This window comes from Callithrix jacchus, chromosome 22 (genome assembly GCF_049354715.1).
Source record: "Callithrix jacchus isolate 240 chromosome 22, calJac240_pri, whole genome shotgun sequence".
In the NCBI taxonomy this organism is placed as follows: domain Eukaryota; kingdom Metazoa; phylum Chordata; class Mammalia; order Primates; family Cebidae; genus Callithrix; species Callithrix jacchus.
This window is the reverse complement of record NC_133523.1, coordinates 48,699,023-48,716,925: the sequence shown is the minus strand read 5'-3', so window position 1 is coordinate 48,716,925 and position 17,903 is coordinate 48,699,023. Positions and strand designations below refer to the sequence as shown.

At 49.4% G+C, this 17,903-nt stretch overlaps 1 protein-coding gene across 2 annotated transcripts in view; it reads right to left on the bottom strand.

Moving 5' to 3' along the window:
• Positions 1-15,993, bottom strand: part of NLRP4 (NLR family pyrin domain containing 4) — a 28,929-nt gene extending 12,936 nt beyond the window's left edge. Inside the window, exons 1-4 of one of the 2 annotated variants that reach the window (XM_054249489.2) lie at positions 15,637-15,993; positions 9,633-11,208; positions 8,404-8,565; positions 7,820-7,987 (exon numbers count right to left, since the gene is read on the bottom strand). In XM_054249489.2, coding sequence (XP_054105464.1) covers positions 7,820-7,987; positions 8,404-8,565; positions 9,633-11,208; positions 15,637-15,916 — 2,186 coding nt within the window. In that variant the 5' untranslated portion in view covers positions 15,917-15,993. The remainder of the gene's footprint in view (positions 1-7,819; positions 7,988-8,403; positions 8,566-9,632; positions 11,209-15,636) is intronic. The other variant, XM_054249490.2, reaches the window with a different exon arrangement.
• Positions 15,994-17,903: the final 1,910 nt, after the last annotated feature.

Below are 17,903 nucleotides of genomic sequence, written 5' to 3'. Positions count from 1 at the left end.
AAAGATGGAAGCGCAGCTCGTCAGATAAAAACTTTTGTGCTTCAAAGGACACCGTCAAGAAAGTGAAAAGACAAGTCACAGAATGGCAGAAAATATTCACAAAGTATGTCTTACATAGAACTTGTCATCAGAAAATAGAAAACTCTTGCAACTCAACAAAAAGGCAAACAACCCCATTAAAAATGTGCAAAGGTGCTGCCAACGCACGTATAAAAAACGCTCATTAATCATTAGCGAAGTGCGAATCCAAACCTCAATGAGACACCACCTCACACAAGTCGGAATGGCTGCCATAAAAAAGTCAAAACATAGCAGATGCTGGTGAGGTTGCAGAGAAAAGTGTACACTTACACATTCTTATAGAAATGTAAATTAGGTCAGCCATTATGAAAAGCAGTTTGGCAGTTTCTGAAAGAACTTCAAACACAGCTACCATCAACCCTGCAATCCCATTACTGGGTATGTACCCAAAGGAATAGAAATCATTCCACCAGAAAGACACGTGGATGCTCATCACAGCACTATTCACCCAAACACCCATCAACAGTGGACTGGATAAAGAACAGGTGGTACATATGCACCGTGGAATACTATGCAGCCATAAAAAAGAATAACATGAAATCCTTTGTACCAACATGGATGGAGCTGGGGGCCACTATCCTTAGCAAATTAATGCAGGAACAGAAATCCAAATACCACACGTTCTCACCTTTAAGTGGGAGCTAAACGCTGAGTACATTGTAGACATGAAGAAGGAGACAACAGACACCAGGGCCTACTTGACCACACAGGGTGGGAAGAAGGTGAAGGAGAAACTGCTGTGCCTGTTAACGGGTGAGGAAATAATGTGCACACCAAACCCCCGTGATGTGCAGTTCGCCTAGATAATAAACTTGTACATGTTCCCCTGAACATAAAACTCTTCTTAAAATGTGCAAAGGATTTGAATATATATTTCTCCAAAGAAGATATACAAATGATCAAAAGGCACAGGAAAAGAGGCTCAACCAGCATCGATCACTCAGAACGAGGAAATCAAAACCACAGTGAGATGCTCCTTCCCACCCACTACGATGGTGGTAAGAAAAGTATTAAAAAGTTAATGTTGGCAAAGACGTACACAAGCACACGCGTGTTCACTGCAGCACTGTTTACAGTAGCAAAGACCTGGAACCCAAATGCCCATCGATGATAGACTGGACTGGGAAAATGTGGCACATAGACACCATGGAATACTATGCAGCCATCCAAAACGATGAGTTCGTGTCCTTTGTAGAGACATGGATGAATCTGGAGAACATCATTCTCAGCAAACTGACACAAGAACAGAAAATGAAACACCGCATATTCTCACTCATAGGCGGGTGCTGAAAAATGAGAACACATGGACACAGGGAGGGGAGTACTAAACACTGGGGTCTGTTGGGGGGAAAAGGGGAAGGCCAGCGGAGGGGGGAGCTGGGGAGGGATAGCCTGGGGAGAAATGCCAAATGTGGGTGAAGGGGAGAAAGGAAGCAGAACACACTGCCATGTGTGTACCTACGCAACTGTCTTGCATGTTCTGCACATGTACCCCAAAACCTAAAATGCAATAAAAAATTTAAAAAAAAGAAGATGTGGAGAAACTGGAACTCTCATACAAACTAAAATTCTCATTCTGGTGAGAATACAGAATCGTGCAGTCACAGAGGAAAATAACGTGGTGGTTTCTCCAAAAGTTAAATGTGGAATTACTACATGACCCAGCAACCCTACTTCTGGTCTTAAAAGCCCAAAAGAACCGAAAGCAGGTGTTTAAAGACGAGTGTTCATACAGCACGATGCAGAATAACTAACAGGTGGTAACAACACAAATGCTCATCCAGATGACTAGAACAAAACGAGGAATCTCTATACAGTGGGATATTATTCACCCGAGAAAAGGAGTAACGTACTGCTACGCGGTACAATCTGGACGCACCTTGAAAACATTTTGGTAAGTTAAAGTAAGCCACTCACAAAGAGCACATGTGATTCAGCTTATATGAGATGCCCAGGATAGGAAAACCCAGTATGACTGAAGATATATTACTAATTCCCAGGGACCCGAGAGCTAAGGCAGTGGGAGCAAAAACACTAGTGGGCATGGGGTTTCTTTCTGAGGTAATGGAAACATTCTGAAACTAGAGTCGTGATGGTTGCATATCCTCAGAATATATACGAAGATCACTAAACTGTATATTGTCAAGTATACAATTATACTTTAAATGTATATTTTAGGCCGGGCGCGGTGGCTCACGCCTGTAATCCCAGCACTTTGGGAGGCTGAGGAGGGTGGATCACGAGGTCAAGAGATTGAGACCATGCTGGTCAATGAGGTGAAACCCCGTCTCTACTAAAAATACAAAAATTAGCTGGGCATGGTGGTGCGTGCCTGTAGTCCCAGCTACTCGGGAGGCTGAGGCAGGAGAATTGCCTGAACCCAGGAGGCAGAGGTTGTGGTGAGCCGAGATCACGCCATTGCACTCCAGCCTGGGTAACAAGAGCGAAACTCCACCTCAAAAAAAAAAAAAAGTATACTTTAAAGCATGTAAAGTACGTACTTTAAAAGTATATGTTCTGTGGTATGTAGATATCACAATAAAGTTATTTTAAAAAAGGGTTTGGGTCTTTTTGTGTTTGGTTGATGTGAGGTCAGAAAAATGGCCGACGGACTAGTAGAGAGAAGGATTTGAATGTGTGGATATCAAAGACGACAAATAGAGGGCATTAGAGGAACCCTATTTAGCTGCACACACACAAAACTGAAGGAAAGCATACATACTGGAACTACACACAATGGTTACGTGCCCGCCGACGAACTGCCATGAATTCAGGGCACCCGAGTTACCAGCATCTGGGCTAAGAAATAGCAGGTCACTCCTATACCCCCTTTCCGCCGTCTGGCATGGTTCGGCCGTGTCCCAGCCAACCCTCACGTCGAACTGCAATCCTGGTGTTGCGGGAGGGGCCCGAGGGAGGTGACTGAATCGTGGCGGTGGTTTCTAGGGTTCTCACGCGACCTGGCTGTGTGGAAGTGTGTAACACCTCCCGCTTCTCTCTCTTCTTCCTGCTCCCCCATGTGTAACCTGTCTGCTTTCCCTTTGCCTTCTGCCACGAATTTAAGTTTCCCGAGGCCTCCCCACAGGCAGAAGTCTGTCCGTCCTGCAGAACTATGCTATGGAGACATACCTGAGACTGGGTCGTCTGTGAAGAAGGGAGCTTTAACAGCATACGGGAGAACGGAGCGACATACTGCCCGAATCTCCAATGCTGGAGCCTGCCCGTCTTTGAAACGTACGTGAATAAAGCCGTAGGATGCACCTGAGTCTGGCTCATTGTCATGGACACCGTCTAAGATTCATCCAAGTGTTTCCATGTGGCTGAGAGTATTCATTCTCACGAACGGAGCATGTAACCACGGGCTTCTCATCCAACCTACTGTTCGTATTTCCGGCGCTCAGAGGTTAGGACCACCAGCTGTGAGTGCTTCAGTGCCTGTCTCTCAGCAAACTCGGACAGGTCCCTCTGTCAAATACGCACCTCCAGGTGGAATTTCTGGGTTACAGAGTCTGCCAGAATCCAGGAAAGCTGCACGTGCGCGCGCACACACACACACACACACACACACAGTCTGCTAGAATCCAGGAAAGCTGCACACACACACACACACACACAGTCTGCTAGAATCCATAAAAGCTGCACACACACACACACACACACACACACACACACACAGTCTGCTAGAATCCATAAAAGCTGCACACACACACACACAGTCTGCTAGAATCCATGAAAGCTGCACACACACACACACACAGTCTGCTAGAATCCAGGAAAGCTGCACACACACACAGTCTGCTAGAATCCATAAAAGCTGCGCACACACAAACACTGTCTGCTAGAATCCATAAAAGCTACACACACACACACACACAGTCTGCTAGAATCCATAAAAGCTGCACACACACACACACACACACACAGTCTGCTAGAATCCATAAAAGCTGCTCACACACACACACACACAGTCTGCTAGAATCCAGGAAAGCTGCACACACACACACACACACACACACACACACAGTCTGCTAGAATCCATGAAAGCTGCACACACACACACACACACACACACAGTCTGCTAGAATCCAGGAAAGCTGCACACACACACACACACACACACAGTCTGCTAGAATCCATAAAAGCTGCACACACACACACACACAGTCTGCTAGAATCCATGAAAGCTGCACACACACACACACACACACACACACACACAGAGTCTGCTAGAATCCATAAAAGCTGCACGCACACACACACACAGTCTGCTAGAATCCAGGAAAGCTGCACACACACACACACACACACACACAGTCTGCTAGAATCCATAAAAGCTGCTCACACACACACACACACAGTCTGCTAGAATCCATAAAAGCTGCACACACACACACAGTCTGCTAGAATCCATGAAAGCTGCACACACACACACACACAGTCTGCTAGAATCCATAAAAGCTGCGCGCACACACACACACACACACAGTCTGCTAGAATCCATAAAAGCTGCACACACACACACACACACAGTCTGCTAGAATCCATAAAAGCTGCACACACACACACACACAGTCTGCTAGAATCCAGGAAAGCTGCACACACACACACACACACACAGTCTGCTAGAATCCAGGAAAGCTGCACACACACACAGTCTGCTAGAATCCATAAAAGCTGCGCACACACAAACACAGTCTGCTAGAATCCATAAAAGCTGCACACACACACACACACAGTCTGCTAGAATCCATAAAAGCTGCACACACACACACACACACACACACACACACAGTCTGCTAGAATCCAGGAAAGCTGCACACACACACACACACACACAAACAGTCTGCTAGAATCCAGGAAAGCTGCACACACACACGCACACACACACACATGCGCACACACACACACACACACAGTCTGCTAGAATCCAGGAAAGCTGCACACACACACACACACAGTCTGCTAGAATCCAGGAAAGCTGCACACACACACATACACACAGTCTGCTAGAATCCAGGAAAGCTGCACACACACACACACACACACACACAGTCTGCTAGAATCCATAAAAGCTGCGCGCACACACACACACACACACAGTCTGCTAGAATCCAGGAAAGCTGCGCACACACACACACACACACACACACACACAGTCTGCTAGAATCCAGGAAAGCTGCACACACACACACACACACACACACTCTGCTAGAATCCAGGAAAGCTGCGCGCGCGCACACACACACACACACACACACACAGTCTGCTAGAATCCATGAAAGCTGCACACACACACACACACACAGTCTGCTAGAATCCAGGAAAGCTGCACACACACACACACACACACACACACACAGTCTGCTAGAATCCATAAAAGCTGCACACACACACACACAGTCTGCTAGAATCCATGAAAGCTGCACACACACACACACACACACACACAGAGTCTGCTAGAATCCATAAAAGCTGCACGCACACACACACACAGTCTGCTAGAATCCAGGAAAGCTGCACACACACACACACACACACACACAGTCTGCTAGAATCCATAAAAGCTGCTCACACACACACACACACAGTCTGCTAGAATCCATAAAAGCTGCACACACACACACAGTCTGCTAGAATCCATGAAAGCTGCACACACACACACACACAGTCTGCTAGAATCCATAAAAGCTGCGCGCACACACACACACACACACAGTCTGCTAGAATCCATAAAAGCTGCACACACACACACACACACACACAGTCTGCTAGAATCCATAAAAGCTGCACACACACACACACACACACAGTCTGCTAGAATCCAGGAAAGCTGCACACACACACACACACAGTCTGCTAGAATCCAGGAAAGCTGCACACACACACAGTCTGCTAGAATCCATAAAAGCTGCGCACACACAAACACAGTCTGCTAGAATCCATAAAAGCTGCACACACACACACACACAGTCTGCTAGAATCCATAAAAGCTGCACACACACACACACACACACACACACACAGTCTGCTAGAATCCAGGAAAGCTGCACACACACACGCACACACACACACATGCGCGCACACACACACACACACAGTCTGCTAGAATCCAGGAAAGCTGCACACACACACACACACAGTCTGCTAGAATCCAGGAAAGCTGCACACACACACATACACACAGTCTGCTAGAATCCAGGAAAGCTGCACACACACACACACACACACACACAGTCTGCTAGAATCCATAAAAGCTGCGCGCACACACACACACACACACACAGTCTGCTAGAATCCAGGAAAGCTGCGCGCACACACACACACACACACACAGTCTGCTAGAATCCAGGAAAGCTGCACACACACACACACACACACACACTCTGCTAGAATCCAGGAAAGCTGCGCGCGCACACACACACACACACACACACACAGTCTGCTAGAATCCATAAAAGCTGCACACACACACACACACACACAGTCTGCTAGAATCCAGGAAAGCTGCGCGCACACACACACACACACACACACACAGTCTGCTAGAATCCAGGAAAGCTGCACACACACACACACACACAGTCTGCTAGAATCCAGGAAAGCTGCACACACACACACACACACACACAGTCTGCTAGAATCCAGGAAAGCTGCACACACACACACACAGTCTGCTAGAATCCAGGAAAGCTGCACACACACACACACACACACACAGTCTGCTAGAATCCATAAAAGCTGCACACACACACACACACACACAGTCTGCTAGAATCCATAAAAGCTGCACACACACACACACACACAGTCTGCTAGAATCCATAAAAGCTGCGCACACACACACACACACACACACACACAGTCTGCTAGAATCCATAAAAGCTGCACACACACACACACACACACACACAGTTTTCCAAAATGGCTGCAACAGCTGACAAACCTTAACTCCCTATCCAAGTTCTCAGGAGACTCAGTTTGTGTATAAATCACAGAAGGAAAAAGCGTACACGTTAAATATATGCCCATTTTTGAATGGGCTTGTTTTTTTCCTGTAAATCCGTTTGAGTTCTTTGTAAATTCTGGATATCAGCCCTTTGTCAGATGGGTAAACTGTAATGGGTATATATCCAAAGGACTATAAATCGTTCTACTATGAGGACACATGCACACGAATGTTCATTGCAGCACTGTTTACAATAGCAAAGACCTGGAATCAACCCAAACGCCCATCGATGATAGACTGGACTGGGAAAATGTGGCACATATACACCATGGAATATTATGCAGCCATCAAAAAGGATGAGCTCGTGTCCTTTGTAGGGACATGGATGAACCTGGAGAACATCATTCTCAGCAAACTGACACAAGAACAGAAAATGAAACACCGCATGTTCTCACTCATAGGCGGGTGATGAACAATGAGAACACATGGACACAGGGAGGGGAGCACCACACACTGGGGTCTATTGGGGGAGTAGGGGAGGGACAGTGGCAGGGGGAAGCTGGGGAAGGACAGCATGCGGAGAAATGCCAGATATAGGTGGAGGGGAGGAAGGCAGCAAATCACACTGCCACGTGTGTACCTACGCAACTATCTTGCATGTTCTGCACATGTACCCCAAAACCTAAAATGCAATTAAAAAAAAAAATGCAGGCCCCCCCCCACCCCCTGCAAAAGAAATACAGAGTCTTCTCCGAAACCCAGTCAGTGGTCTCAGTACACATGGAGACTTACGATAGCTCTTCTACGCTGCCCGCCGGGGCGTTCAATGCATCACAGAGGGACTTCACGTCATCACGAGAGAGTTTCGTGAGGGTGAGGCTCAGGTATTTCAAATCCGGCTGATGAAAGAGCACTTCAAAGAGCTGACTGCTCTGACCAGAAAAGGAAACATTATTTATCCTGCAAAAACAAAAGTTGGGGTGAGTTTCCTCTAAGGAGAGCAAGGCCTCAATGTGTTTGTCTCTTACCCCATAAAGAACTCATTCACTGATTTCACTGAGCCCAATGACATGGCTCACTGGTTCTCAACTTGCATGATTCGGCCCCTACGAGGGACCGCGGGCAGTGTCTGCACACGGTTTTGGGTATGTGGACAAGGGGAAGCTACCAGCCTCTAGAGGGTGGAGGCCAGGGACGCATCTTAACATCCTACAATGCACGCACAGCCCCTGTGATGAAGAACCGTGTGCTGAGGCTGAGGCACCGCTCTGGGTGTTCATTCCCTGCTTGTGCAGTTCCCCTTGACCGCAAGCTAGAGGTGAGATGAACGTGTTATCCCCGTGACACGCTGGAGTCAAGGCCGATCCTCGACTCACCCGAGCTTCTGAAGGCGACAGCTGGGGTGCCTCAGCTGGTTACACCAGGTCGCGAAGGCAGACTCGCTGAGGGTGCTGTCCTGCACCTGGACCTCTCTGAGGCACCCACTGGTAGTGAACACAGAGCAGATGTGATGCCAGCAGGTGAGGCTGTAATCCGACCTGTGGGCAAGAAGAAAGGACGAGCTCTCCACGGGCACGCCGCCAACACAAGCCGTTTGTGACACGTACACGTAACACCTCATCTTCTCCAACAGAAGACGTCTGAGGCAGGACCCCCTTTAGTCAGAAAGAACGGGATCCTTCAGGTAAGCTCACCCCATGTTGGTAGTTCTCAACCTGCAGTGAGTTTCCCCCCAGGGGACATTTGGGGATGTCTAGAGGTCTTTTTGGATGTTATAGCTTGTGGGAGAGGTGCTTCTGCTATCTAGTGAGTAGAGGCCACGGATGCTTGTCAACCCACTACAATGCACAGGAGAGCAGGCCCAAAACATCACCAGTGCCAAGGCTGAGAAACCCTGACTGACACCCAGTTTTCCTTTTTTTTTTTTTAGACAGAGTCTTGCTTTTATTACCCAGGCTGGAGTGCAATGGTACCATCTCAGCTCACTGCAACCTCCGCCTCCAGGGTTCAAGTGTTTCTCCTGCCTCAGCCTCCCAAGTAGCTGGGATCACAGGTGTGTGCTACCACGCCAGGCTAATTTTTATATTGTTAGTAGAGGCAGGGTTTCTCCATGTTGGCCAGGCTGGTCTCGAACTCCTGACCTAAGGTGATCCACCCGCCTTGGCCTCCCAAAGTGCTGGGTTCCAGGCGTGAGCCACCGCACCTGGGCTGTATGATTTTTTTTTTAGAGTCAGTTTTCAAAGGTGATTTGCAGCTGAGGCCAAGATGCCGTGAGCGTGGTGCTGTGAGAATGACACCTGTTATCAGCACTCAACAGCTAATATTGAGAAAGTAGGAAACACTTCACACCGGTCCTCATAGTCACTACTCACAACGCGACTGCTACTAATTTTCCCACTTCTGTCATGGGGCAACTGCGGCCACGAAAGGGCAAGGCTCACAGACAAGGTCACAGAGCTCCCAAAGGGTTGGGCCAGGATGTGAGCTGAGGTTTTCCTGAAAGAGCGAGTTTCTAACCGTGATCCTATGCCCAGCACTCTGTCGGCAAAACCCACTTGGGAGCACAGATTCTGGAAGGAGATAAAATGCCATTAGATGTACTCACACAGGGCTGTGCGTATCCTCTTTCTTAAAGACGTTCTGGATGGAAAAAGAAAGTTTCTTCAAGCTGGAGCAGTACTTTAAGCAGTAGGCAGAAACCACCAGGTCTGAGCTGTCGACAATACGGAAGCTGCCTTCTTGGAGGAGGTTCACGGCCTGCCTCACAAACGCCGGCTCCTGCATCTCGAAGAGACAGTAAAATATCGCCAAGGCATCCACCTGCTCCTGCAGATCCTCGTGCTCCCCTAGGCTCTTCAGGCACTGCTCAAATTGCTGCTTTATCTCTTGGGACAGTTGGAAGCCAAAAAACGCATTCAGTTTTTCCTGTTCCTTTTTATTTAAAAGACCAGTTAGAAAACACCCCAAGAAAATCCAGTGTGGTCTCCTCGCTTTTTGAAAGTTGTTGACTAGCAATTCCTGGACACTTCTGACAGCTGGGTGAGGATGGTCGAGGTGGCTCTTGAGGAGGTAGAACATGGCGGCACAGAACTCCTGGATACACACGTGGATGAACGCGTAGGAGCTCACGCGCTCCCCGAACTTCAGAAGAACCTTGGTGCCCAGCAGCGCGGGGATGTCGGCATCCGCGATGCCGTGTCTCCTGAGGGCTTCGTCTCCAAACTCGAACGTGTCGGTCCACATGCCCTCCGCAGCCAGGGCGCACAGGCCCTTCAGCTGGCGCCGGCTGTCCTCGGTCGGCCCCGCGGCACCGTCGGGGGTGAACAGGTTGAAGATGAAAGAGGCGTACACGGAGGTGGTGTTCTGGCAGGTCAGGGCCAGGTCTTTCCCTTTCTGCATCTCTTGCTTCAGAGCGGTACACAGGAGCCAGCAGAGCAGCGGGACTTGGCACGTGGCAAACAGCTGCTGACTTTCTCTCACGAGAGTGAAGGCCTCCATGGCTCTCTTCGGGTCTTGAAAGAAACAGCAGAAGTACACCAACCTGTCGCTCTCGTCGAATCCCCGGGGCTCATATATTTCTGAGATCGCCACCCGCTCCCGGAGCTCCTTCGGGCACGTGGGTTTGACGGCGACCAGCAGGGAGGCCTCCGGGAGCATCTTCCTCCTCAGCAAACTGCTCAGGACCACCTGCACCGGCCGCTTTTCCTTCCAGTCGCCGCACAGATCCGAGTCGGGCTGGTTCACGTCGGCCTCCAGCTGTTCGAAGCTGTCGATGACGAACAGGAGTCGCTCCGGCTGGGACACGATCTCTGTCACGGGAGCGGCGGGGTCGGGCCACTCTCTGCAGATCAAGTCAGCCAAGCTCACCGCCGGCAGCTCCCTCAGTTCCCGGCAGCAGAAGTAGAAGGCGTACAGGAACCTGTCCTGGTAGACCCTGCTGTCCGACCAGGCCCACATCAGCTTCATGAGGAGCGTCGTCTTCCCGATTCCTTGCGCTCCCTGAATGACCACTGTACGTGGGTGTTTCCCGGGCTCCTTGGAAGCAAAAAGGCGGTCCAAATGGTCACATTCCTCCTGTTTGACTTCCTGATGAAAGTACTGGTGAATCTCAGTGACAGAGTTGCTGGACCATAAGCGGCTGAACTTCTTCTTGGCGTGATCTTGATAGGTCTTTGTGTATCCTGAGTCAGCGAGGGCAAGAGGAGGAAAAAACACACACGGGGTTAAACATTCCCTCTTTGTGTATCCTGAGTCAGTGAGCATGCTTTGTCCCTGCCGTCTGTTCTTCTCAGAACTATCTTTCCAGGGGTCTACCCGCTGTGGCCCCCAGGCCAAACCCCGTCAGTCTGCTCTTGTAAATAAAGTTCATGGGCCGGGCGCGGTGGCTCAAGCCTGTAATCCCAGCACTTTGGGAGGCCGAGGCGGGTGGATCACGAGGTCAAGAGATCGAGTCCATCCTGGTCAACAAGGTGAAACCCCGTCTCTACTAAAAATACAAAAATTAGCTGGGCATGGTGGCATGTGCCTGTAGTCCCAGCTACTCGGGAGGCTGAGGCAGGAGAATTGCCTGAACCCAGGAGGCGGAGGTTGCGGTGAGCCAAGATCGCGCCATTGCACTCCAGCCTGGGTAACAAGACTGAAACTCCATCTCAAAAAATAAATTTAAAAATAAATAAATAAAAATACAGTCCGTTAGAGCTCACTACGTGGTTCATTGGTGTGTGGGGAACAGGTGCCTTCCTGATTCAATAGCCGAGCTGAGTAGCCGTGGGACACGGTACGACCCACAAAACCTCAAACAGAAACCGTATGGTCATCTACACAAAAAGTGTGCCAATCGTTTCTGCTTCCAACAGATACACACACACGGATTCATTGCTACTATAATACCAAAATAACCGGAATATAACTGTGTGACCATCAAGACTGGCTAAATAATTGATGAATCCACGATTATACAGATATTGAGAGTATGGAGTAATCTCTTGACGTGGATAAAGAGCAGGACAGCATCTACAGCGCGTGCTCATTCGTGTAAGCGAGGTATTTACAAACCGGTACAGGCTTCACGTGCAGGGACTAGGTCAAGTCTGCCTAAGAAGGACCGGACCTAGGCAGTCGCCTCCAGAAGGGAGACAAGGCGTGGTCAGGATAGAATGGCACCTGGCATTCATTCTGACTTTATGCCAGTGAGCTTGCTTTCAATGGCAGAATGCTCGGAAGAAAACCCGATCGAAAAACCCAGCAAACACAATGGCCAAGCCCTACGCATCCCACAGTCCTTCACGGCTACGATCAAGGCACAGATTCAGCTCTGCGACTTGCACCCGCTCTCGTGACACCGGAGGGAAAGGGGAGCGGAGTCTGTCTTCCTCCTGTGGAGAAGGGGAGCGGAGTCTATCGCTTCCGTGAACGCAGACATGCTGGGCTTTTCTGTAACAGAAGCCTCGTCACCAGTAGCTATAGTTGGCCAGGCACAGTGGCTCATGCCTGCAATCCCAGCACTTTGTGGGGCTGAGGCAGGCGGATCACCTGAGGCTAGGAGATCGAGACCAGCCTGGCCAACATAGTGAAATCCCACCTCTACTAAAAATATAAAACTCAGCTGGGCATGGTGGTACAGGCCTATAATCCCAGCTACTCAGGAGGCCAGGACAGAAGAATTGCTTAAACCCGGGAGGTGGAGGTCGCCGTGGCCCGAGATCGCACCACTGTACTCCAGCCAGGGCGACAGAAGAAGACTGTCTCAAAAAACAAAAACAAAACCAATTGCTGTAGTCACTGATTTGAAGCAGCTGCAGCCCTGGGAGCTTCCCGATTCCTGAATCATAGCTGTCGTGGTGTCTTTCTAAAGCCACGTGGTAACACTGGCTTCCCAGCTCCCGCTTTCCTCACTGCAGGAGAGGCAGACACTCCCTGGTGCCTCAGTTCTTTTTTTTTTTTTTTGAGACGGAGTTACACTGTTGTTACCCAGGCTGGAGTGCAATGGCGCGACCTCGGCTCACCGCAACCTCCGCCTCCTGGGATCAGGCAATTCTCCTGCCTCAGCCTCCCGAGTAGCTGGGATTACAGGCACGCGCCACCATGCCCAGCTAATTTTTTGTATTTTTAGTAGAGACGGGGTTTCACCATGTTGACCGGGATGGTCTCGATCTCTTGACCTCGTGATCCACCCGCCTCGGCCTCCCAAAGTGCTGGGATTACAGGCGTGAGCCGCCGCGCCCGGCCGGTGCCTCAGTTCTTATGAGTCATCTCTGCAGCACCAGCCTAGAGCTTGATCCTTCAGGCCAGGCCCAAAGTTTCGGCAACACAAAACAGTTATCTGTTCCTCGAATAACTTGTGTGATGGTGACATTCTGCAAGCTGATGGACGAGCGATGTGAGGGGCTGTTGCAGGCGGGAAGTTTTCCCTATGCCCCTGCATCATCGTTACTGGATTTAACTGGAGGGAGGTGAAAGTCTGCCCACAGACTGCTGGGTGTGATGGTGGGTAATGCTACCTTAACTTATCGGGGGAACAAGGGATCCCCCCAATCTTTTGGTCCCCTGAAGTCCCTAATTGGTGAAACTCCCACCTGACATTGGTGACAATCCCGTTAGTGCCCATTCCCCCGAGGCTTCCTTCTTTGCTGTTCTGGAGATTTCTGTGGCAAGTCTGGTGACTCATTAAGGGGAATTAAGGGGGTACAACCTCCACCCAACTGTGAAAAGGGACAAAAGGTTTACGTACCTACCAAGAGATCTGTCTTTAGACCTGCTTATGTTTTAGTTTAGCAATATTCTAAAATATTTCTATGTGCCAAGAATGTTCTTCTTTATATAAATTGCTTTTTCGAGACAGGGTGTCACTCTGCTACCCCGGCTGGAGTCCAACGGTGCAAACACGGCTCACTGCAGGCTCATCCACCCGGGCTCAAGTGATCCTCCTCCCTCGGCTTCTGGTGTAGCCGAGACTGCAGGCGTATGACACCAAAACACTCCAGGAAACACGGAGGAATTTTAAAAATTTTGACTAGGGGCCAGGTGCGGTGGCTCATGCCTGTAATCCTAAGACTTTGGGAGCTGAGGCAGGTGGATCATCTGAGGTCAGCAGTTTGAGACCAGCCTGCCCAACATGGCGAAACCCCGTCTCTACTAAAAATACAAAAACTAGCTGGGCTTGGTGGCAGGCGCCTATAATCCCAGCTACTTGGGAGGCTGAGGGAGGAGAACTGCTTGAACCCAAGGGACATAGGCTGCAGTGAGCCAAGACTGCGCCATTGCACTCCAGCCTGGGTAACGAGAGCGAAACTCCGTCTCAAACAAACAAACAGACGCAAGAATATCGAAGGGTCCCAATCAGGATGAAAACAAACCCACAACCAGGCAGACTGAAGTAGGGACAGCTGCACAAAGACAAAGGAAAACAGTTAAACAGTAAGTCGTAAGCGCTGTCCTGCCGCTGATGTGGAAAATGTGCACAGTGACAGCTAACGACCCTCCTGACGGGATACGGACGTCACCCTAAAACCCACATTGCTTACAGACTATGGCTCCTCCGACAGGAACCTCCGCTTGCTAAACACACGATCACACCGGCCGATCTCCTCTACGGCAGGTGTTAACTGCTTTTGCAAGTAAGTGAAGGGCATGTTTCCTACGCCACAGCTTCACCTCACAGAGTTTCTGGCTCGGCTACAAGTTCTCAGCTTAGGGTTAAAAATCACCGGTGACCCAGATAAAGGTACAATACGGGTTACGACACGACAGCCACTGACATTTTATGCACATATAACCACCAGGCCTAAGAACGTTTCCTGCATAAAAGGTTAGTATTTTCAGGTCAGGCGTGGTGAATCATGCCTGTAATCCCAGCACTTTGGGAGGCCAAGGGGGTGGATCACCTGAGGTCAAGGCTTCAACATCAGCCTGGCTAACATGGTGAAACCCCGTCTCTACCAAAAATATGAAAAATTAGCTGGGTGAAGTGGCGGGAGGCTGAGGCAGGAGAATCCCTTGAACCTGGGAGGTGGAGGCTGGAGTGGACCTGGGAGGTGGAGGCTGGAGTGAACCTGGGAGGTGGAGGCTGGAGTGAACCTGGGAGGTGGAGGCTGGAGTGGACCTGGGAGGTGGAGGCTGGAGTGAACCTGGGAGGTGGAGGCTGGAGTGGACCTGGGAGGTGGAGGCTGCAGTGGACCTGGGAGGTGGAGGCTGGAGTGAACCTGGGAGGTGGAGGCTGGAGTGGACCTGGGAGGTGGAGGCTGGAGTGGACCTGGGAGGTGGAGGCTGGAGTGAACCTGGGAGGTGGAGGCTGGAGTGGACCTGGGAGGTGGAGGCTGGAGTGAACCTGGGAGGTGGAGGCTGCAGTGAACCTGGGAGATAATGGCTGGAGTGAACCTGGGAGGTGGAGGCTGTAGTGAACCTGGGAGGTAATGGCTGTAGTGCAACTCCAGCCTGGGCAACAAAGTGAGACTCCATCTCAAAAAAAAAAAAAAAAAAGATAATATTTTCCCATGGCACATTCTGGCATTCTGGTCCTGTTGTACAGAGGCAGAGATCATTTGCCAAAATTAGGACACAGTGTTGATTGTAAGCAGCCTCGCCTCCTCCCGCTTCCCAGCCTGACTCACCTGTCCTCTCTCTCGTGACCTTCACACAGAGATCCTTTCTGTCCATCTTCTGAAAGATTCTTAAGGTCACGTTCCAAGCTTGCTGTTCCTCGTAGTGCTTGAGCAAGAGGTTTGCGAGTTCTTCCCGGGAAGCCTTCTTCACTTCAGCCCAGGGAATCGGCTTGAGTTCAAGATGCGAAGTCAGTTGCTTGAGATATTCCTTAAATCTTCTGAACTCCTCCTTCTTGAGCTCCTCCAGGTACCACATAAGGCCGAAATCGGAGAAGAAGGAGGCTGCCATCTTGTCCGCAGCAGAGAGGCCGGTCCTCCAAGAGACAGTGACCAGGAGCAATAAATAAAGAAAACCTGTAGGAAATCCAGGCAAGTGCCGAGTTATTACAGACCCACGGCTCAAGGTTACCGGTTTCCTGTACAGTATCTCGCTAGTTTTGGGGGGATGGGAATGAGGGCTGAAAGTCAGGTTCATCTCACCTTCTCGTTGAAAGGGTCATGGAAAGTCTCACTAATAGATGGGAGAATCGCAGATAGTGAAGATAGTGCCCTGACCTATCTTCAAAATGCAAGCAAATATAGGCTTTACATTTTTTAGAAATTACATTTAAATGTAGAAATGACATGGAAAATCTAGAAATTACATTTTTACATTTAAATACGGGAATTGCACTGTAAATACGGAAATTACATTTTTATATTTAAATATAGAAATGACATTGTAAATACAGAAATTACGCTGCCGATACAGAAATAACATTTTTACATTTAAATATAGAAAATTACTGTAAATATGGAAATTACATTTACAAATGGAAATTAAAGTGCAAATACAGAAATTGCATTTTCACACATAAATATAGAAATTACATGTTTCTCAGTAAACCAGAGAGAAGGCATGCCCCACAAATGTAAAGAATTGATTTTGGCAAAGGTACAATGAAGGAGGATCGTCTCTTCGATGAGTGGTCCTGGGACAGCTGGAAGTCCCTCCCTGGCTCTCACTCTCCTCATCTCTTCCTCTTCCTCTATTACGTGGGGACACAGAGAGAAGGCAGCCGTGTACAATCCAGAAAGAGTCTGCACCAGGAGTGGACCCTGCTGGACTGTGACTTGAACTTCCAGCCTCCACAACTAAGAGGAAATAAATTTCTGCACTTTGGGAGGCCGAGGCGGGTGGATCACGAGGTCGAGAGATCGAGACCATCCTGGTCAACATGGTGAAACCCCGTCTCTACTAAAAATACAAAAAATTAGCCGGGCTTGGTGGCTCACGCCTGTAATCCCAGCACTTTGGGAGGCCGAGGCGGGTGGATCACGAGGTCGAGAGATCGAGACCATCCTGGTCAACATGGTGAAACCCCGTCTCTACTAAAAATACAAAAAATTAGCTGGGCACGGTGGCGCGTGCCTGTAATCCCAGCTACTCGGGAGGCTGAGGCAGGAGAATTGCCTGAACCCAGGAGGTGGAGGTTGCGGTGAGCCGAGATCGCACCATTGCACTCCAGCCTGGGAAACAAGAGTGAAACTCCGTCTCAAAAAAAAAAAAAAAAATTCTGTTGATGAGCCATGCAGTGTGAACTACTTTGTGATGAGATATAATGATCCCTGGACACAGAGTCTTAGTTATGGTCACACTCCAGCAAGGGGCTGGAAGCATACAGATACCCTAGTGGCAACCGGGACACCCAGTGTCCACATCAGATCTTGGTTTCTAAGACCACCTCCTGACAAAAGAAACCCAGGGCAGACTGAAAGAGCCCCCAGTAGCTAAAACTGTAACAACTTGAGCAAGAAACAGAAGAATTCCAAGTAGTTTATATGGATGGATTCTTATAAAAAGTGATTTGACCCACAGCTCCATGCGGCTGGGGAGGCCTCACAATCATGGCAGAAGGCAAAAAGCCCATCTTACACGGCGCGGACAAGATAAAGAGGACGGAAGGGAAGGGGTTTCCCCTTATAAAACCATCAGGTCTCATGAGACTTCTTTACTACCAGGAGAACAGTAGGGAGGAAACCACCCCGTGACTCAGTGGCCTCCCACCAGGTCCCTCCCACAACATGTGGGAATTACAGTTTAAGATGAGATTTGGGTGGGGACACAGCCAAACCATACCATGTGGGTTGTAGACAGGGACTTCTTTTTAAAGAATACAGTATGAAAAACGGGATAGGGAGTAACTTCAGGGTGGAGAAGCCAGTCAGACACCTAAGTCAGGAGATCAAGGTGAATGTGGGTGGGAAGGGATGCTGACAGCCTATGATATGAGAAG